Source organism: Passer montanus, unplaced genomic scaffold, assembly GCF_014805655.1.
Source record: "Passer montanus isolate IOZ18808 unplaced genomic scaffold, ASM1480565v1 scaffold1, whole genome shotgun sequence".
Taxonomy (NCBI): domain Eukaryota; kingdom Metazoa; phylum Chordata; class Aves; order Passeriformes; family Passeridae; genus Passer; species Passer montanus.
The window spans coordinates 10,422,778-10,438,777 of NW_024356504.1; the positions used below are offsets into that span (position 1 = coordinate 10,422,778).

Below are 16,000 nucleotides of genomic sequence, written 5' to 3' on the forward strand. Positions count from 1 at the left end.
CCACAGTTCACAGCAATGCCAAAAGCAGTCTAATAGCAAATATGGGACTCCCAACAGACTACAACCATGTCATACCCTGATTCCTGTGAGAACTTTCTTATAATCTAGAGCACAGCATCTCATCTTTATCAGTTTTTTAAAATGCAAACAATTTAGCTATATGCAATTTATCATATAAACAAACTTAAGGACAACTCATTTTTTATAAATGTGCATCTCAGTTTGAATAAGTATCAGAATAAAAAGATAGCAGAGATTGTGCTGCAGTTGTTAATTTTTTTAATGAAACTATGTTGATCATCAGTTTTCAAAATAAGCAGTTGTCCTGAAATTTAGCAGTATTTGAATGTTGCCATTGAAATAATCTGATGTATAAAATTACTGCAAATTGTCCACCAGAGAGAGCTGTTGCAAAATTTTATTCCAACAGCTGTTGACAACAATTGTTTGATTACCTTATTATGAATCAGATACAGTATTTCCCTGGCCAAAGAAAATTGTAGGCAGTAGTATCATTAAAGGGCAAATGGATATACCTAAGAAGGCATTTCTGTTTATTTAATTTAATTGGCATACAAATATTTAGAAACAAAAGAACACACACAGAAATTCCACACAAACTGCTTCTTCTTATTCTATCAGACTATAAGGAATGGGAGAAATACTTGAAATTTCACAGAGTGCCTTTGGAGGCTCTGCAGGTGTCAGGGAGGAGGTGCAGTACTAATGGCAGCTCTCAGGGGTGAGAGGCTCTAGTGACTGCAGAGCAGAAATGAGACACACAGTGCACTGGCAGGCAGGATGTAACGTAGAAACCTGGTTTACTTCATTGCAAACAAATGGACAATATATATTGTACAATATATAATAAAAATACAACTGATACAAGTGCCACTAATTAACAAAAAAACTAATATTAAGACTTAAAAATGCTCATTTTTGTAATATATACACTGCAGTAATAAGCCACAATAAATACATCAAATTTCATATCATTCATAATAAATACCGAAAATATAAATACAGAAGAATACAGTTAATTTGAATAAATTATTACAACATAAGATCTAGGTTAAGTTCTGTTGAATATTATTGTAGCTTATATTACCCTTTGGCATCTTTGATGTTACAGCTTGTTTAAAAAAAGGAAATTAAGGAAATGTGTAGTTCATTAAGCTTAAAATTATTTCCACATACAGATTTTAAGATGAACTTTCTTTCCCTTTGCTTCTTCAAACAGTTTAAAAGCAGCAGTCCAAATAAATATCTTGCTTAACTGTTGAGACCTCCATAATTTTAGAATGCAAGACCATCTGTAATGGAAAATGTTAAGTACGTAACAATTATTTTTCTCAGAAATTAGTAATGTTAGAAGTAATGTACAAATTTTAAACTAATGACTGCAATTATGCATTTTTACTAGTCCCATTTGAATGGATTACCTCTCTGAAAGACCATCAACTTAAGTGCTTCTGAGTTTATGCCATGGTGTACTATTTACCACTTGCCAACAAAGCATTTCAAAATTCTTGTGGGGAAATATATATATGTATGTATACAGAGAGAGATGAACCTGCTAAAAGACAGGGTTGGACTAGACACTGTGAATGTTAATATAGTCTGTTAAAACAAAACACTTTAAACATATAAAAGGTAATGTGTTTTTTCTGTTTGTGTTTTTTAACAAAATTTCTATTAGTTGGAGATTGAAACAAATCAAAATAACCAACTGCCATATTTTATGTTAACAGGTATTAACAAGTACATTTGTATTAATAATTTTATTTGTAAAAGGTTATTACACCAGAATGCAATGTAACTTAAAAGATCGACTTTACTAAGACAATATTACAGGCTGAGGATCTTAGGAACAGTTTTGTAATCTACAGATTTTTACTATTTTTGCACTGTTAAATGTCTAGCGCTTATTTGACATCAAACACATTTTAAACATATTTCACAAACTACATTTCAGACATATTTCCATAGAAGTGCCTACAATCAAGTCAGTTAAAAGAAGTGCCCAGTTATTAAGCCTTGTTTACATGGGCATTTGAAACCTGAAGTTATGGCATTTGTGTGAAATGGCTTGAAAAAAACCAGCATGCTTGCTTCTGGTTTTAAGAGAGCCAGCTGCCAGTGCACATCATGATCTTTTCAAGAAGCAGAAAACTGGTGCTGAATCTATATCTGAGACTCACAAATGGTTCTTTACAGTGATTCCCTCATTACCCCAGCAAGGCTGACCTTCATCCACAATCCAACCCATAATTTCATTCTTAAGAATGTATTTTAGAAGTTCAAGATGGAGAAAGCCAAAATAATTACCTGCCATAATGTACTAAGCCTCATTTGAAAATGCCAAGAGAAATTGCTGATAAAAGAACATTTTGTCTTTGCTTTTAGCATCTCTTGCTAGCTGAGAGACTGGGTATATAAGAATACATGCCTGGGAGCAGAGTTAACTACAACAATTTTTAACTTGCCTTTTTGAACTGCCATCAGCCAAGAGTGACATGGTAGCAATGCTTCTAGGGTCCTGCTTTTTAGGTTTTTTACTCTATGGATTTGGATAAGTCTTTTTATTTAATGGCCACCTGAATAAATCTGGTCTGGAAAAAATGTAATTTCCTGTTTCCAATGAGTTCATGTTTCATTATAATATATCAAATAACAGAAACAATATTTCAGTCTAACATGGGCAAGCTTGTAGTGAATGTCCATCTACTTTACCATCCTTGCTCTGAAGAGATCTTAATTCACCTTTTTCCTTCCATTGTTTTTTTTTTTTAATATGCTTTATTTTTCCCTTTAGAAGAAAAATAATCCTCATCAATCTGCCTCTTGCTTTTATCTTTCTTTTCCTCTAAATTGTTCTTTCTATCCTCCCTGCACTCACTCAAGTGTTTGAAGACAGGATTATCTTGATCCTTGTATCAGAACAACGACTCACATTGGTATCTTGCACCATTTTCCCTATCAAAGAAAGATAATCCCATCTTCATGATTTGTTGGAAGAGTGAAGATAGAGAAGAACATACATGGGCGACAAACTTTATTTGACTTGGGTCTTTGACTTTATTTGACTTCTTTTTCATTCATGAAAAAGAAGTGTCATTGCTAAGCTCCAAATTAAAATAATTGTGTTAATAAAGTACAAAATCTACCTTTTGGCTTTTTTTTTGTTCCACCCCCAGCCTCGGATGAAGGATTATGATCTCACTTGAGAAGGTGCAACACAGAGCACCAAGAATATGGTTCTGCAGTCAGTGGGACCTTCTGAGGGGTGGGTGTCTGCCTAACCTGAAAGACAGCAGTAAGGCAATATATATTTTAACTCCAGAATCATGGAATGGCCTGGTCAGGAAGGGACCTGGAAGACCATCTAGTTCCAACGCCCCTGCCCCTGCCAGCCACTAGATCACGTTGTTCAAAACCCCACCCAACCTGACTTTTCAAGATCTCATACTGTCCTTTGGACAGCAGAGTTGCCCTTGTGCTTGATTTTAATGAAAAGTCTTACTGTACAACAGACCTCCCAAACACCAACAGGAAAGAAGGAATGAAAAAGAAAATACTAAGGCTGCAAAACAGGTGTTTCATAAAGTGGATGTTCATGCGAAGTAAAATCAGCTATTAGGGTATCAGCTATTGGGGTAGCAGAAAAGTCCTCCAAGTGTCAAAAGAAAAGTCCTCCTTAAGTGGAAACTATACTCTTTTGTTAGCCCTAAAATTAAAAGCTGCCTTGGATTTAGGGGAGGGAAGAGCCAGTGAAAAGGAAAAACTTGTCAAGAAAAGCCTTTGTTCACTCAGACATCTTTAAAACTACATTGCACTTCTTCATCACTTCACAATATTTGTACTTTGGATTTGACACTTCTTGGAGAAAATGGACAATTTGCACATGGACAATGATAACAGAGAAAAGCAAAATTAAGAATATTTTAAAAACTTTGAAACACTGAAAAGGCAAATGCTGAGATTTCTCATACCAGGGAACACGTAAGTGAACTAGACTCTGTTTTGAAAATAACAGCTTTCTACAATTTTAAAAAAATAGTAATCACATTTAGTATTTTAGAAATAAATTCTATAGAATATATTCTCTGAATTACTTCTAGATTTTCAAAGTACTTTACATCAACTGTCCTGCAACCGTCATAAAGCAGATGATAGAATTATTCTTTAGTCTCAGTGGGAAAGCATAACACCCCCAAATGCTTAAGGATTTTCCATATCATCCTCTTCTGTTCCTGACTGTTCCAGGAAATAAAACTGGCACAATGAACATCAGTTTATAAAACTCATGAGCTGTAACAGTGCCCTTATTTAACAAATGTCTTTTAAAAGGGTATCATGGGTCTGTCTTGCTTTATGCTTGAGTAGGAACACCTGCGTTGCTGCAGGAGCAGCCCAGACAAGGAGTTTCAACTGAGAGAATTCAGCTGGCAAAAGAAGACAACATGCAGAGGAGCAAGACTGCTTGCTGCTGCCAAGTATGGTGTTGCAGGAAAACTACAATCTTGCTGCTCAAATGTTAAGCACTAGACAGGTAAATGTTGTATATTCAACACAGCTTTTAGTCTAATTTTTCACTGTGAAATTCACTTTTTGACTTTGCTCATTAATCCAGTCTAAGGAAAGGAGAGCTCATTTCAGCTGTTTTTCATGTTAGTGAAAAATTTCTGGTCACTTTTCAGCTGGGCTGGGCTTAACTTGGAAAATGGCATAGTCTGCAGTACAAAAATTTAGTTATGATGCCAAAACATGAGAATAAAATGGTATTTTACCTGTTCTATAGAATTATGTTTTATCACAGTATCTCCAAGTACATTACAAACCAGAGCACAGAGAACAACATGACACAACCAGACCAAGGAAAATCTCCTCTGTCTGAGCCCAGCACTCTCTAGCCAGTGTATTACATTTCTGTCAGGAACACCTGAACTAATAAACCCCTTTATACATGCTCAGTTTTGCATACAAATATATGTATACGATCTTTAACAAAGCAGCTGTGTTTGTGAAGGTACTGCCTGGGAGGCAGGGAAAGCAGCATGATCAGTTTATTAGCAGATTACTGAAATAAAACAGCCAGATCAGGTTAGAAATTGGATCTGGCCTGGGCTCAGTCAGCAATCTAGTGAGTAACAGCACCACACAGGAGTCCTGCAGCACTTGGACCAAAGGCAGGATCCCACTGTTAACAGAGCAGGGGAGCAGCTGAACCTTATCTATAGCAACTGATAGTTACTATGGAGTGGAACCAATGGCCTTAACATAAACAAATGTCAACTCCAATTTTGAGTCACCAGCAGGAACTTATGCAAATGAAAAATTGTAAAGCTTTACAAATCTAAAATTTTCTGATCGAAGTGGCATACAGCTCAACAAAGAATATTAGAAGCTCCTACTACAGCTTTTAAGGATGTTTCAATGGACATGAGTTATAGCTCTTAAGCAACAATTGCAATTGCTGTAATTGTGCCAATGAAATTCTAATTTCATGTCTAACATCAATTAAAGCTTTATATATATTTAACAATGCACCTTTTTCCAAGAGAGGTGAAGTTCACCTTATAGGCAAAAGGGCATCTGCTTTTAGGGGCTGTTCCAGTAATGGTCTCTGTGAAAATTCCAGTTTGTTCAAGAAAGGGAAATGCCTTTGTTATGACTCATTTTTGTGAACGATGCAATATAATCACAAACATATACTGAGCTTCTTAGGAGTGTTTATCAGCAGCCAGATATCTTGGAAATGAAGCTCATAAAGACTATCACTAATATGGATATTTTCACAAATAACACACTATGTTGATACAGAAGCAAATACTGCTGGTTATCATTTAGTAACAATACTTTTATCACACAGAAACAGCCTACCCAAAATCAAAGGAGTGGTTATCAACATGAATATTAACCAGCTGGGAAATGGGACACAGCATGTTAATACATGTATATACTAGCCCAGAAAATAACACAAAAATATTTTCCATCCCATGACTTAAGCCCGCTTTTCCTTAAATGAAGAGTATGCTTTTTTGTTCTAAAAAATAAATCAAAGTTTAAACAAGTGACGGGAAACATGACTCTCACCTGATTTAAACATCCTACTCTAGATCAGAAGTCTGTGCCAATGGAAATAGTAAATAACCATCACCTCAATATTTAAAGCTAGCTGAGAAGTATTTTATAAAGTTGATCACTTACTGTGCTTGCTGATCTTATTAAAGATATTTTTCATGTGAAAGCACAGGGGCCAAGAAAATAATTTCTTATTGCTCAGTAAGGGCATAAATAACAAAGCAAAAGACTTAATTTAACTTTCCCCTGAGAGTACCCCAGTAAAGTGTAAAGTTGTTTTCCAACACACTCCAAAGTTACAGCCACTACTGATCCTCATCTACTGTCCCAGCTCAAGCAGAAGAGATTTGTGCTTTTGGTGCTGGTGTTAAGGGAGTGTCTAATTTAAGCCTGCTGTTAAAGCAAGACCCCTGTATACACAGAGATTTGTTATATTTGCCCTTAGAATATCTTGAAGAGAATAATTTATTCTTAAGTGCAGAACTTTAAGGACTAGCACGTTTCTCTTTAAAAATCATGGGTATTTGCTGTATGGCATTGGAGAACACAGGCACTTACCTGGCTGCTCAGCCTTAGAGGAAGAGACTAGAGTGGTCTGTGACTGCGAGGAGCAGAGGCTGTGGAACGGCTGGGCCCGATAACCAACATGAGTGCGCTTTCCCAGGAGATGGAATGCGTTGCAAGTTTGGAATCCAATCCCTAGAGAACTAGACTTTTCAATGCAGTTCATATAAAACATGTAGGACTTCTTGTGGAAACAAGTAAATAAAAAATCCTTCCAGCTACTACATGGAGTAAAAATATTTTGCTAATTTAGCATAAATACGAGAAACCACTTTGCCCAGATTTCATATAAAAACAATTAAGTTAGCTCTTTTTTTTTGAAAAGCGTATTTTACATTGGCAGTTTTTCTACTGGAGTACTGTACATGATGTTTTAAAGAGCTTCTAACCAGAAGAATCACTGTTACAGAGATAAAATTTACACTGTGTTTACATGCACACTGTTAACCATCTAGATTTGACACAGATAAAAACTAAGAGGCTGATCCGTATTTTGACAGACAAGACAGGCCTACATTTCAACTATTTGATGTATAATAAATGAAATCTCAGTATCAGAAGAACAAAAATGCTGAAATAGATTTTGAAATCAAAATAAGGCAGTGCAGAATTACCAGTGCAGAGAAAAGCTGATTCCTATGCCTCCTTTTCTAGACAAAAGCAAGGTTGTTTAATAAATTAGTTTCATTCCCATTTCATTTAAAAACAAGTGGATCACAATGTAATGGATATCTATATGATGCACATGTTTTTTTGCTTGCAGACTTTTGTAAATACAAAATTTCTGAAGCTATTTTTCCTCACTGAATGGATTGTTTCCTAATAAGACCAAATGGTACTAAATTTGAGATACAATCAGAGGTTCACAAAAGCCAGTCTTGTATATCAGGCAATCTAGACAGTTCCACTTTTTTTTCCATGCTTTATTTAAACTTTGATCAGTAAGGCTCTGCTTTTATAAATTGCATACTGACATATTCATAAACTGGCTTGGGAGAAACGTACAGGTTTAGTTACAGTGAATTTCAAGCTCTTACATGGCCTCAGGGTCTGGAGCTATGGCATTTCTCCGAGGAGGTTCACAGTTCGCGCAGTTCGTACAGTACTGCAAAGTGGCACTAAAGTGCGTAAGGATCTGAACGGTGGCTGGGCTGAAGGTGCTGTGTGAGCTTAAGCTACTGCTTTGCCATTATATACAAGATCATTTTTCTTTGGGGAGGGGGTACTAGCTCTGGAATGCCACTGATTTTAGTTTTAAATGGAGGATTGTCTACCTTTCTCTATTCTAGAAGATGTAAATGCCCCCTTTCTGACTCTTCTGTTTGTCAAGAACAGTAAAAGAGAAAAATAGTACACTCCAAAAATGTGTTTCAAGATGATTTATCAGAAATAGTATTAGGAAAAAATAAGGAAGAATACAAGGTACTCCAGATGAAAAGTGGACATGCTCTTCGTAAGTAACTATGGATCTTCTGCTCAAATGAACATGCTGTTCATTTTTATCAAAACATGAATCTTAAACTACCATAAATAAAATACAAACAGTACAGAACAATTAAAACCTTTTTTTTGTACAGTAGTTATTTTTACATTAAACTTACCATCTTTTCAGATATGTTGAAAATTAGGACTCTAAACATGATTATTTCAAAGTATCATTTTTAACAATCTTGCACAGGCCCGACAGTCAAAAACAGGAAGTTTTGATTCAGATAGCTTGGCAGGTTTCACGTATGTTCATAGGTAGGCTACTTTGAAATATGTTGGGTGTGTTTTTTACTTATCTGTTTTATTTTTATCAAAAAAAAAGGCTTGATTATTTTTATTTATATCTTTACATGAACTGGTTTTGTGCAATACCACTGCCAGTGTAGCTTGAGAAAACAAAATGTGTCTGGAACATTGACTATAGTCCAAGTATTGTCTACCTCTTAAAAAAGTAAGTTTCTAGGAAAATCCAATGGGAGTGAATTTTAACACAGGAAGTCAGTCCTAGAATAATTTAATTTAAACAGGCACCGTCTCTACCACTGGTGATTTGATGCACTCTTCGTGCAGTCTGCTCTTCTCTGGGAGGTTTAGTGAATTCTCAGCAGGGTGTTCCTGCACATGACTGTCACCATTCAAAGCTGAAACAAAGCCATCTTGAGAAGGACCTTTCAAGTATGAGTGAAATTCCACTGGTGGGTGACTTGGCCTATGCTCAGTGTATAAACTGTTACAGGGAGCACTGCCATCCACTTCAGAAGATGAGCAGCAAACAATCACTGAGGGGTTTGCAGAAGGGTAATGAGGGCTGCTAAAAGTTTCCTCTGATGGCCGTGTGTAGTCAACAAACTGTTCTGAAGTCATGTTGTAAGGCACCAGAGAAAGACTACCGTTCTTGACAGCATCTCTTTCTGAGTAAGTCTCACCCATCTGGTTAGCAGTGCCAGCAACGTGGTTCTCTATTTGGTAATACAGAGTTGAAGAGTTAGTATAGTATGAGGCATTTTTAGAGTGGTTTTCATGCACAGCAGTTCCATCAGAGTAGCAAAGGACAGAAGGAAGAGGCACCATATCAGCATGGGAGCTCATACTTTCTACAAAATCATCTGCTTTTTCTTCCTCCTCATCTTCCTCCTCATCTTCCTCTTCCTCTTCATCATCATCTGATTCACTAGGGGCTAAACTCTGGGTACTAGAATCTGTAACTCCACTACAAAAGCTACTCCCATCTTCCTCTTCCTCCTCTTCCCCTGGGCAGTCCAAGTCCTCAGCTGACTGGGAATGCATAACTGTAGCCGGGGGTTCAGTTTCAATCTCAAAGTTTTCTGCAATCGAATATTCAACTGGATGGGGTCCTGGACTCATGGAACTACTGTGTGCACTTATCTCAGTGTGACAGCCATTGAGTGCTGGAACTTGCTGCTCTCTATTTTTCTCCAATTCAAGTTTCATTATCGTGTGCAAGAAGTGAGTCCGTACACGGATAGGGTTAAATTCGATTCTACCTGCTGTATTGCTACACCCTTCTTTAGTGCAACCGCATGGAAAAGACATACGATCCACCTTTTAAAAAAGAGAATACAGATTAACAATAGGAAGCAAAAGCCTGGTGGCACGACAGAGCCTAGACAGCCTAGAGAAATACAAAGGTGAAGTGGGATTCACCTTGAGAAACACTGGTAGAATAAGTCAAAAGCTAACAATCATTCAGGGAGTCAGCCCTGGAGTTTAGCAGCACTGAGAGAACAGTAAGGGGCCTGGACATGCTCCACTATTGCAAAGAAGGGAAAATTTATTCTGTTCCATAGGTGAAAGTATGACGCAGTGGAACAAAAAATAGGTAGCTTTTCAATTTCTTTATCTATTTTAGCTTTACTTCATTTTGTGCTCAAATCCAGGCAAAAGCATTACCAGAAACTCCTTAAAATCTGGTAAAAATAATGGAAACTAGCAACCCATTGAAACAAAATTAATGATATACAAAGACCTTTAGAAGTTACCAATGAGGACACCTGATCTCAGAAAACAGGAACAAAAACTCAAGTGCATTTCCAAAGGTAATCCAGTCAATTCTAGGTGCAATATTGTAAGACCAGGCACAGAACTTCTATCTAATATCTTAAACTTTTGAAAATGTGACCGAATCCATGTGTTGGCAAGTTTGATTAGACAGCCTGAGATTTGTGACTTTCACCTGCACTGTAACACCTCAACATCAAAAATGTGCAGGAGAAACACACAGCACAATCCAGTACATCTTCCCCACATATGGAGATGAAAACAGGAACAGCAAAGAGACTACATTATTTAAAATAGCAGAGAAAGTTTAGCTTGGATTTATGAGACGATGGAAAATGCATTCAGGAAGAAAACTCAGCTGCACAACAGCAACTCAGCAGAACTAGCAGAAATATCTTTTAGGGAACATTTTGGGACATGTACAGCTGACACTATGCAAATGTACAGTATGAAATACCTCTTCAGTCTGCAGAGGAAAAACTTGCTCTATTAGCAGATACCTTTTTACTGCCTACATGCAAATTTATCATGCACAGATTTTAAAGCATCATGCATGTTACATAAAGGACAGCATCGCAGAATGTCATTTATTGCTTCCCATGGGGTTTGGACTATAATTCACATTTGGAGTGTCTGCTAGTTGTTTCTCAAATAAAACGCAATATCCCTTCTGAAATCTGCAGGCTACTTATTCTTCTGTTGTCTGCATCTGCCTATTTAGATAAAGACCTAAAAGGAGTACAAGAAGCAGAATACTTGTGTAAGAACAAAAAAACACCCTAAGCCATGTATGTGCCTAAAATCATACTGAAGATATTTTAGGACATTGTATTGATTGCCCACTATAAAACCTTAGGGCCTTAAAAAACAGGTTGGACATCCACAAGTGTTATTGCCTAATACTTGATTTCCAATAGTTATAATTTCAAGAACAGAAAAAGCACACATGTGCACAGACACACAACCTTCCCCCTCCCCAGACAATTAAATAATGACAATAACGTAGACATTTACCTGACATTTTATGCCTGCAAGACTGCAGGTGCAAGTTTCTGGGTCACAGAACACACGGCAGTCACAGCCACAATCCTCTCTGGACAGGCGGATGGCTCGCAGCTCGTGCTTTTCTTCCACGTCGATCTTCTTCACTCCAGAAGCTCGCAGCAATGCCCGCCGCTTTTTTGTAGGCAGGGGTTGGAGAAAGAAGTACTCATCTACTTCAGTGTTGTCTAGATCAATGTCATCATCAGAAATGTCATCCAGAGTCAGTGTATTGGCTTCCTCAGATTCCACCGTACCGTTCTTTGTCATCTGTTGCACAGAACAATTAACAAAGTCCTTAAATGATGCTCACATGTACGTCACGGATGTCAATATGTGACATGCATTGTCAATCGACAAAGCTGTGTGTAAAAATGCTGCATGACAGCCAGGAAGTTCCAGAAAATGACCACAGATAGGGTGACCAAGCATTTCTTTCACATTTAGAATATGAATTAAAAACACATTTTTAAAACCAAGTTTGTAATGAAGGTCAGAAATTATCTGTTCTTTATTTACCTAAATTTACTGTTTGCCATTACCTGCTAGATTTCATGCCTTTCTGAAATCAAGTCTTTCTGTATTGTTTCACAAGATAATTTCTGAGACCTTAATTGATTCCTGTCTCTGAGCTCTCTGAAATTCTTAAATATCCCTCTGGAGATAGCAATGATACTACTGACATAGGTTCAGATCATGATGCATCACAGGTTTGTAAAATGGTATATTTTATGTACTACTCCATTTTCTGTTACACATTTCACATTACACTGGTAAAAGAGGGAGTAATAGCTTCCTAAACAGTTCTGCCTGGCCCTGGGACAATGGGAGATTATTTACACCAGGTATTTCAATGTATTAGTTCAGTAAGGTAGGAAGAAGAACATTAGAAGTCATCCTTTTTCCTGTACATTCTACAGAGAGAGAGAGAGAGGTAAATCCACACAGGGATTAAATGCATCTTGAATTAGCTGCCTGAAGTTAATATCTCACCATACACAAACTCAGCCTGAATATTTCAATCAAGAATGGCATTCTTGGTTATATCTTTTCATTTTATGTTAGCAAGGTAAAACTAAATAGAGTGTATTTATATTTCTTTGATTTTTTGGGGTTTTTTTTTTTGTTTAATATATAATAGGGGAATAACCTACCTAAGAAATCTGACTTATCTAGTTTTATATACACAAGGCTCAAACCACTCCTTAAACAGATCACTGTTATTAAATCTAAGTTTGAAACTGGTGGGAGAAAAATTCTGATCCCTGCTCTTGTAATTAATTTACTATTTTATTCAATTACTGTTTAATAAAAATTAACTTTTAGAGCTCTTACTCTAAATGCTGTAACTGGTCAGCACACAAAGGCACCTGCAGAACCATCCCAATCCTGTCACGTATTTCTCCTCCTCCTGCAAATCTTAACTACTTTTCTCCACAGAGGTAGAGCATTAGGGACTGGCCTCCAGGGATGTGCTGAATGCCACGTGCATCCCACAGGCTGGAACATCAAACGAGTGCCACCAGCCAGCAGTTTGCTATTTCAAAGCACCTCAGCTCCTGACTTCTTTGCAGGATGATTTCCTTGTTGTTGCCTCTAACTTTTTCCCCCCTCCATTTTGCCACACAGAGAACAAATGAATTAATAAAAGGAAAGAGTCTAAAATTTCTCAAAAAGTAAATGGGTAACTACAGAGGGAGGAAGATTACCACAAACTACCAAATACATTTTCCAGAACTTCAGAGGAAAATTAAGCTCTCTTGATTGTCATAATATTGCTCATCTGAATTAAACTTGATAGTAGATGGGTAAACTTCCTTATAAATATAAAGGTCAATGTCATAACCACAGAACAAAGGCCAAAGATTATGTGAAGCCTCTGGGTGAAATTCAGTCCCACTCAGTATAACAGGAAAAATGCAGGATGGACATCCCTGCCTTGCCCTAGTTGAAAGTTATTCCTTAGAACTTCCCACAAAGGGAACCTACTTTGCCCACAGACCAGGGAGCCTTAACACCACTGGTCCCATGCTAATTATGTTAATTTCAGGAGACATTATGAGTAAGCAATAAGAACTCTCTTAGGTAATTTTTTGTGCTTACTCATGCTTTCTCAAATGATTACCTTGCACCTTTCATTGATAAGATGGCTTTTACATCCAGAATTTTCACACTCTGCTGCTAATAAGTGTTTATGCTCCTGTCAGCACTGTTTACGTCAAAGTGCTGGTACTAAATGGCCAAAGTGACTTGAAGATTATTTCGCAGCCTTTATCTGCTTTTAGTTAGAGGTGTTTCTTATTTGGCCCTTTGCTTTTAGCAACCAAATCAATAAACAACACCTAATATTATGGAAACTCAATTTCAATATATTCCTGTATTTTTATATTTTTTAAGAGATTCTACAGGAGCAAATACTTTCTACTCACTGATTTGTATATTTTAACGCAATTTAAAAAAAAAATTCCCAGAGAAACTGAAATCAAAAACCACACTGAAAATGTTACTTTCTATTTACATAATGGTTTTCAAATAGAAAAACCTCTGACTAAACTTCATTCTACTCCATTTTCTCATTTTCTTCATTTTTCTGTGATGTACAGTAATTTTTTATGCAAATTCTGGTTAGCACATTTTCATTAAATGAATAAAGTTCTGCTGACATAACAGCTGACACTGTCACCTTAGAATGCCACATTTACTTTTTTATTCATTTAGAAACGATGTCAATGACCAAGCAGCTCTTCCATCCCTGTAATGAACAATCAGCAAGGCCCTGTTTTCTTAAGCAAACAAAACACACTCGGTGCTTTACAGTGACTCTTCACTAATTCAGCAGGTCCTGGATTTTCTTTTCATGGTTGAAATTTTCTTTTTCTTTTTACACCCAAGCACATAATCAGGGATGAAACTAAATGGAGGTTAATGGACTAGTTAAAACAGGAGGATTTTTGTTACTTATATTTTTATGCTCCAGATGAAGAGAAATATTTCACTCTAGTAGAAGATATAACACCAGCAAGATGAAACTAATGCAAAAAGGCTCTCCTTATTCACTGCATACTTACTAAGATTTTTAGCAGAAACTTAATAATCTTAATAATCATCCGCTTAAACAAGTGGCTGGGAAGATGGAAAAATATGTATTTGGAATGTGAGCAGAAAGTATGGCCTGTGTCCCCAAAACAGCCTGGACAGAAGCAAAACAAATTAATCAAGAAAGGAGATACATCCCAGGCAAGGGGAGGGTTAGGAAAGGATGAAGAGCCAAGCTCCAGTACATAAAGGCTAAAATCTACTCTTTCAAGGTAAATAAGATCTGTGATTTTCCTTGATTTACTTTCTAGCTAAGAAAAGAAAAGTGAAATATTTGTGTGCTGACTATTCTTTACTCACTCCACTGGGGATTCCTCTCTTTGAGCTGATTCCTGGAAGTCAGCCAAGGGATCTACAGCTAGTCATCAGTTACACAGCACAATTCACACTTGATGCTCTGAAACTCCTGTGATGTGAGATGTTACAGGTATAACCTCTATCAAGGGATAAGTCAGTAACACTCTACCAGCCTTTGGTTTCCAACCTGTCCAAATATCTGGTTTTGATTTGCCTTCATCCTGAGTGGTTTTATGTTTTTTTCTATGACAGTTCAAATTTTATGACCTTATGATTTTATTTAATAATCTATTTAGCTATGAAAAAACCCTAAACAGTTAGGAGACTGAAAAAATTAATTACAAAAGTGAGGATCATGCACACTTCCTCAGTGTGCACTACCTTGGTTGAAGGCTAACTCCCACCACCCTCTGCAGAAAACAGGGAGTAAAGAACAACTCCCTGTAAGCACCTGGAGGAACACAGCAATGACAACTACAAGAGCACTTGGTATAACCAAGCAAAAATGCATCTTCAGCAGAATTAGAAAACTCCAGGAAAACATCCATTTCAACTGAAAACGGAGCTCGTAGAAGGGGACTGCTTTGTTTAACACACACACACACACCTTGGGCCTCTATAGCTCTGACACAGTTCAGTTAAATTAGGGCAGAGATCAAAGTCTTAGACAAGCTTTACCTTTAACTTTAGAGAATTGAGTTTTTCCTCCCTTAGATGCTCTCTCAGCATCTCTCGGTGGAGCCTCTCCTGCTCCATGGCAAACTCCCCCAGGGTATACTGGCGCACGCTGTTGTGCCGAGTGGACATTCCCAGCGTGCTTCCTCCTTGGCTGGGAACACTGGTGAAGCCTTGCCTTCTCGTGAAGTAATACACAGTAACACAGTTAAAGTGGACATTCTTTGTTCTCTTCCGCTTCTCTCTCTTCAGGATTGAAGACGCTGGAACAGAGGCAGATTTCAGTGTGAATGGTAACTTGCAGTCAGGCAGCAGATGTGTTAAGATAAAGGGAACTGCACAAGTGACAATATCTGACTACAGAGACACCACATTCCAAGGTGACAGTAATGAGTTAGAAACATTAACCTCATATACAAACCTAGAAGCCACTACAAGCTGTTACAGTGATGAACACTGTGGGTACTTCAGAAGACAAATACTTGGCCAGGAAAGGTTTTCCTTCCCATTACATCATAAAAATGTTTTATCCTTTTACCAAGAAAGCAACCAAATCCCAGCAAAAGAAACCACTTTCAATGTCACCGCAGAGATGATGATCCACTGACTTGCACCTCTTCCAACCCCTGCGAACAAAGTTGCACAAGGCAGCAGAAATCCACATTGCTACAGCACTGGGTCACACTGACAGAAAAGATTAGTATATCCTATTATCTAATTTGTGATAAATTTATGT

At 37.2% G+C, this 16,000-nt stretch overlaps 1 protein-coding gene across 7 annotated transcripts in view; it reads right to left on the reverse strand.

Moving 5' to 3' along the window:
* Positions 1–797: 797 nt before the first annotated feature.
* The window catches only part of CSRNP3 (cysteine and serine rich nuclear protein 3), a 66,416-nt gene continuing 51,213 nt past the window's right edge, over positions 798–16,000 (reverse strand). For 4 of the 7 annotated variants that reach the window (XM_039700234.1, XM_039700251.1, XM_039700258.1 and 1 more), the window contains exons 3-5: positions 15,268–15,527; positions 11,170–11,466; positions 798–9,699 (exon numbers count right to left, since the gene is read on the reverse strand). In XM_039700234.1, coding sequence (XP_039556168.1) covers positions 8,656–9,699; positions 11,170–11,466; positions 15,268–15,527 — 1,601 coding nt within the window. In that variant the 3' untranslated portion in view covers positions 798–8,655. The remainder of the gene's footprint in view (positions 9,700–11,169; positions 11,467–15,267; positions 15,528–16,000) is intronic. The other 3 variants (XR_005626616.1, XR_005626610.1, XR_005626612.1) reach the window with 3 other exon arrangements.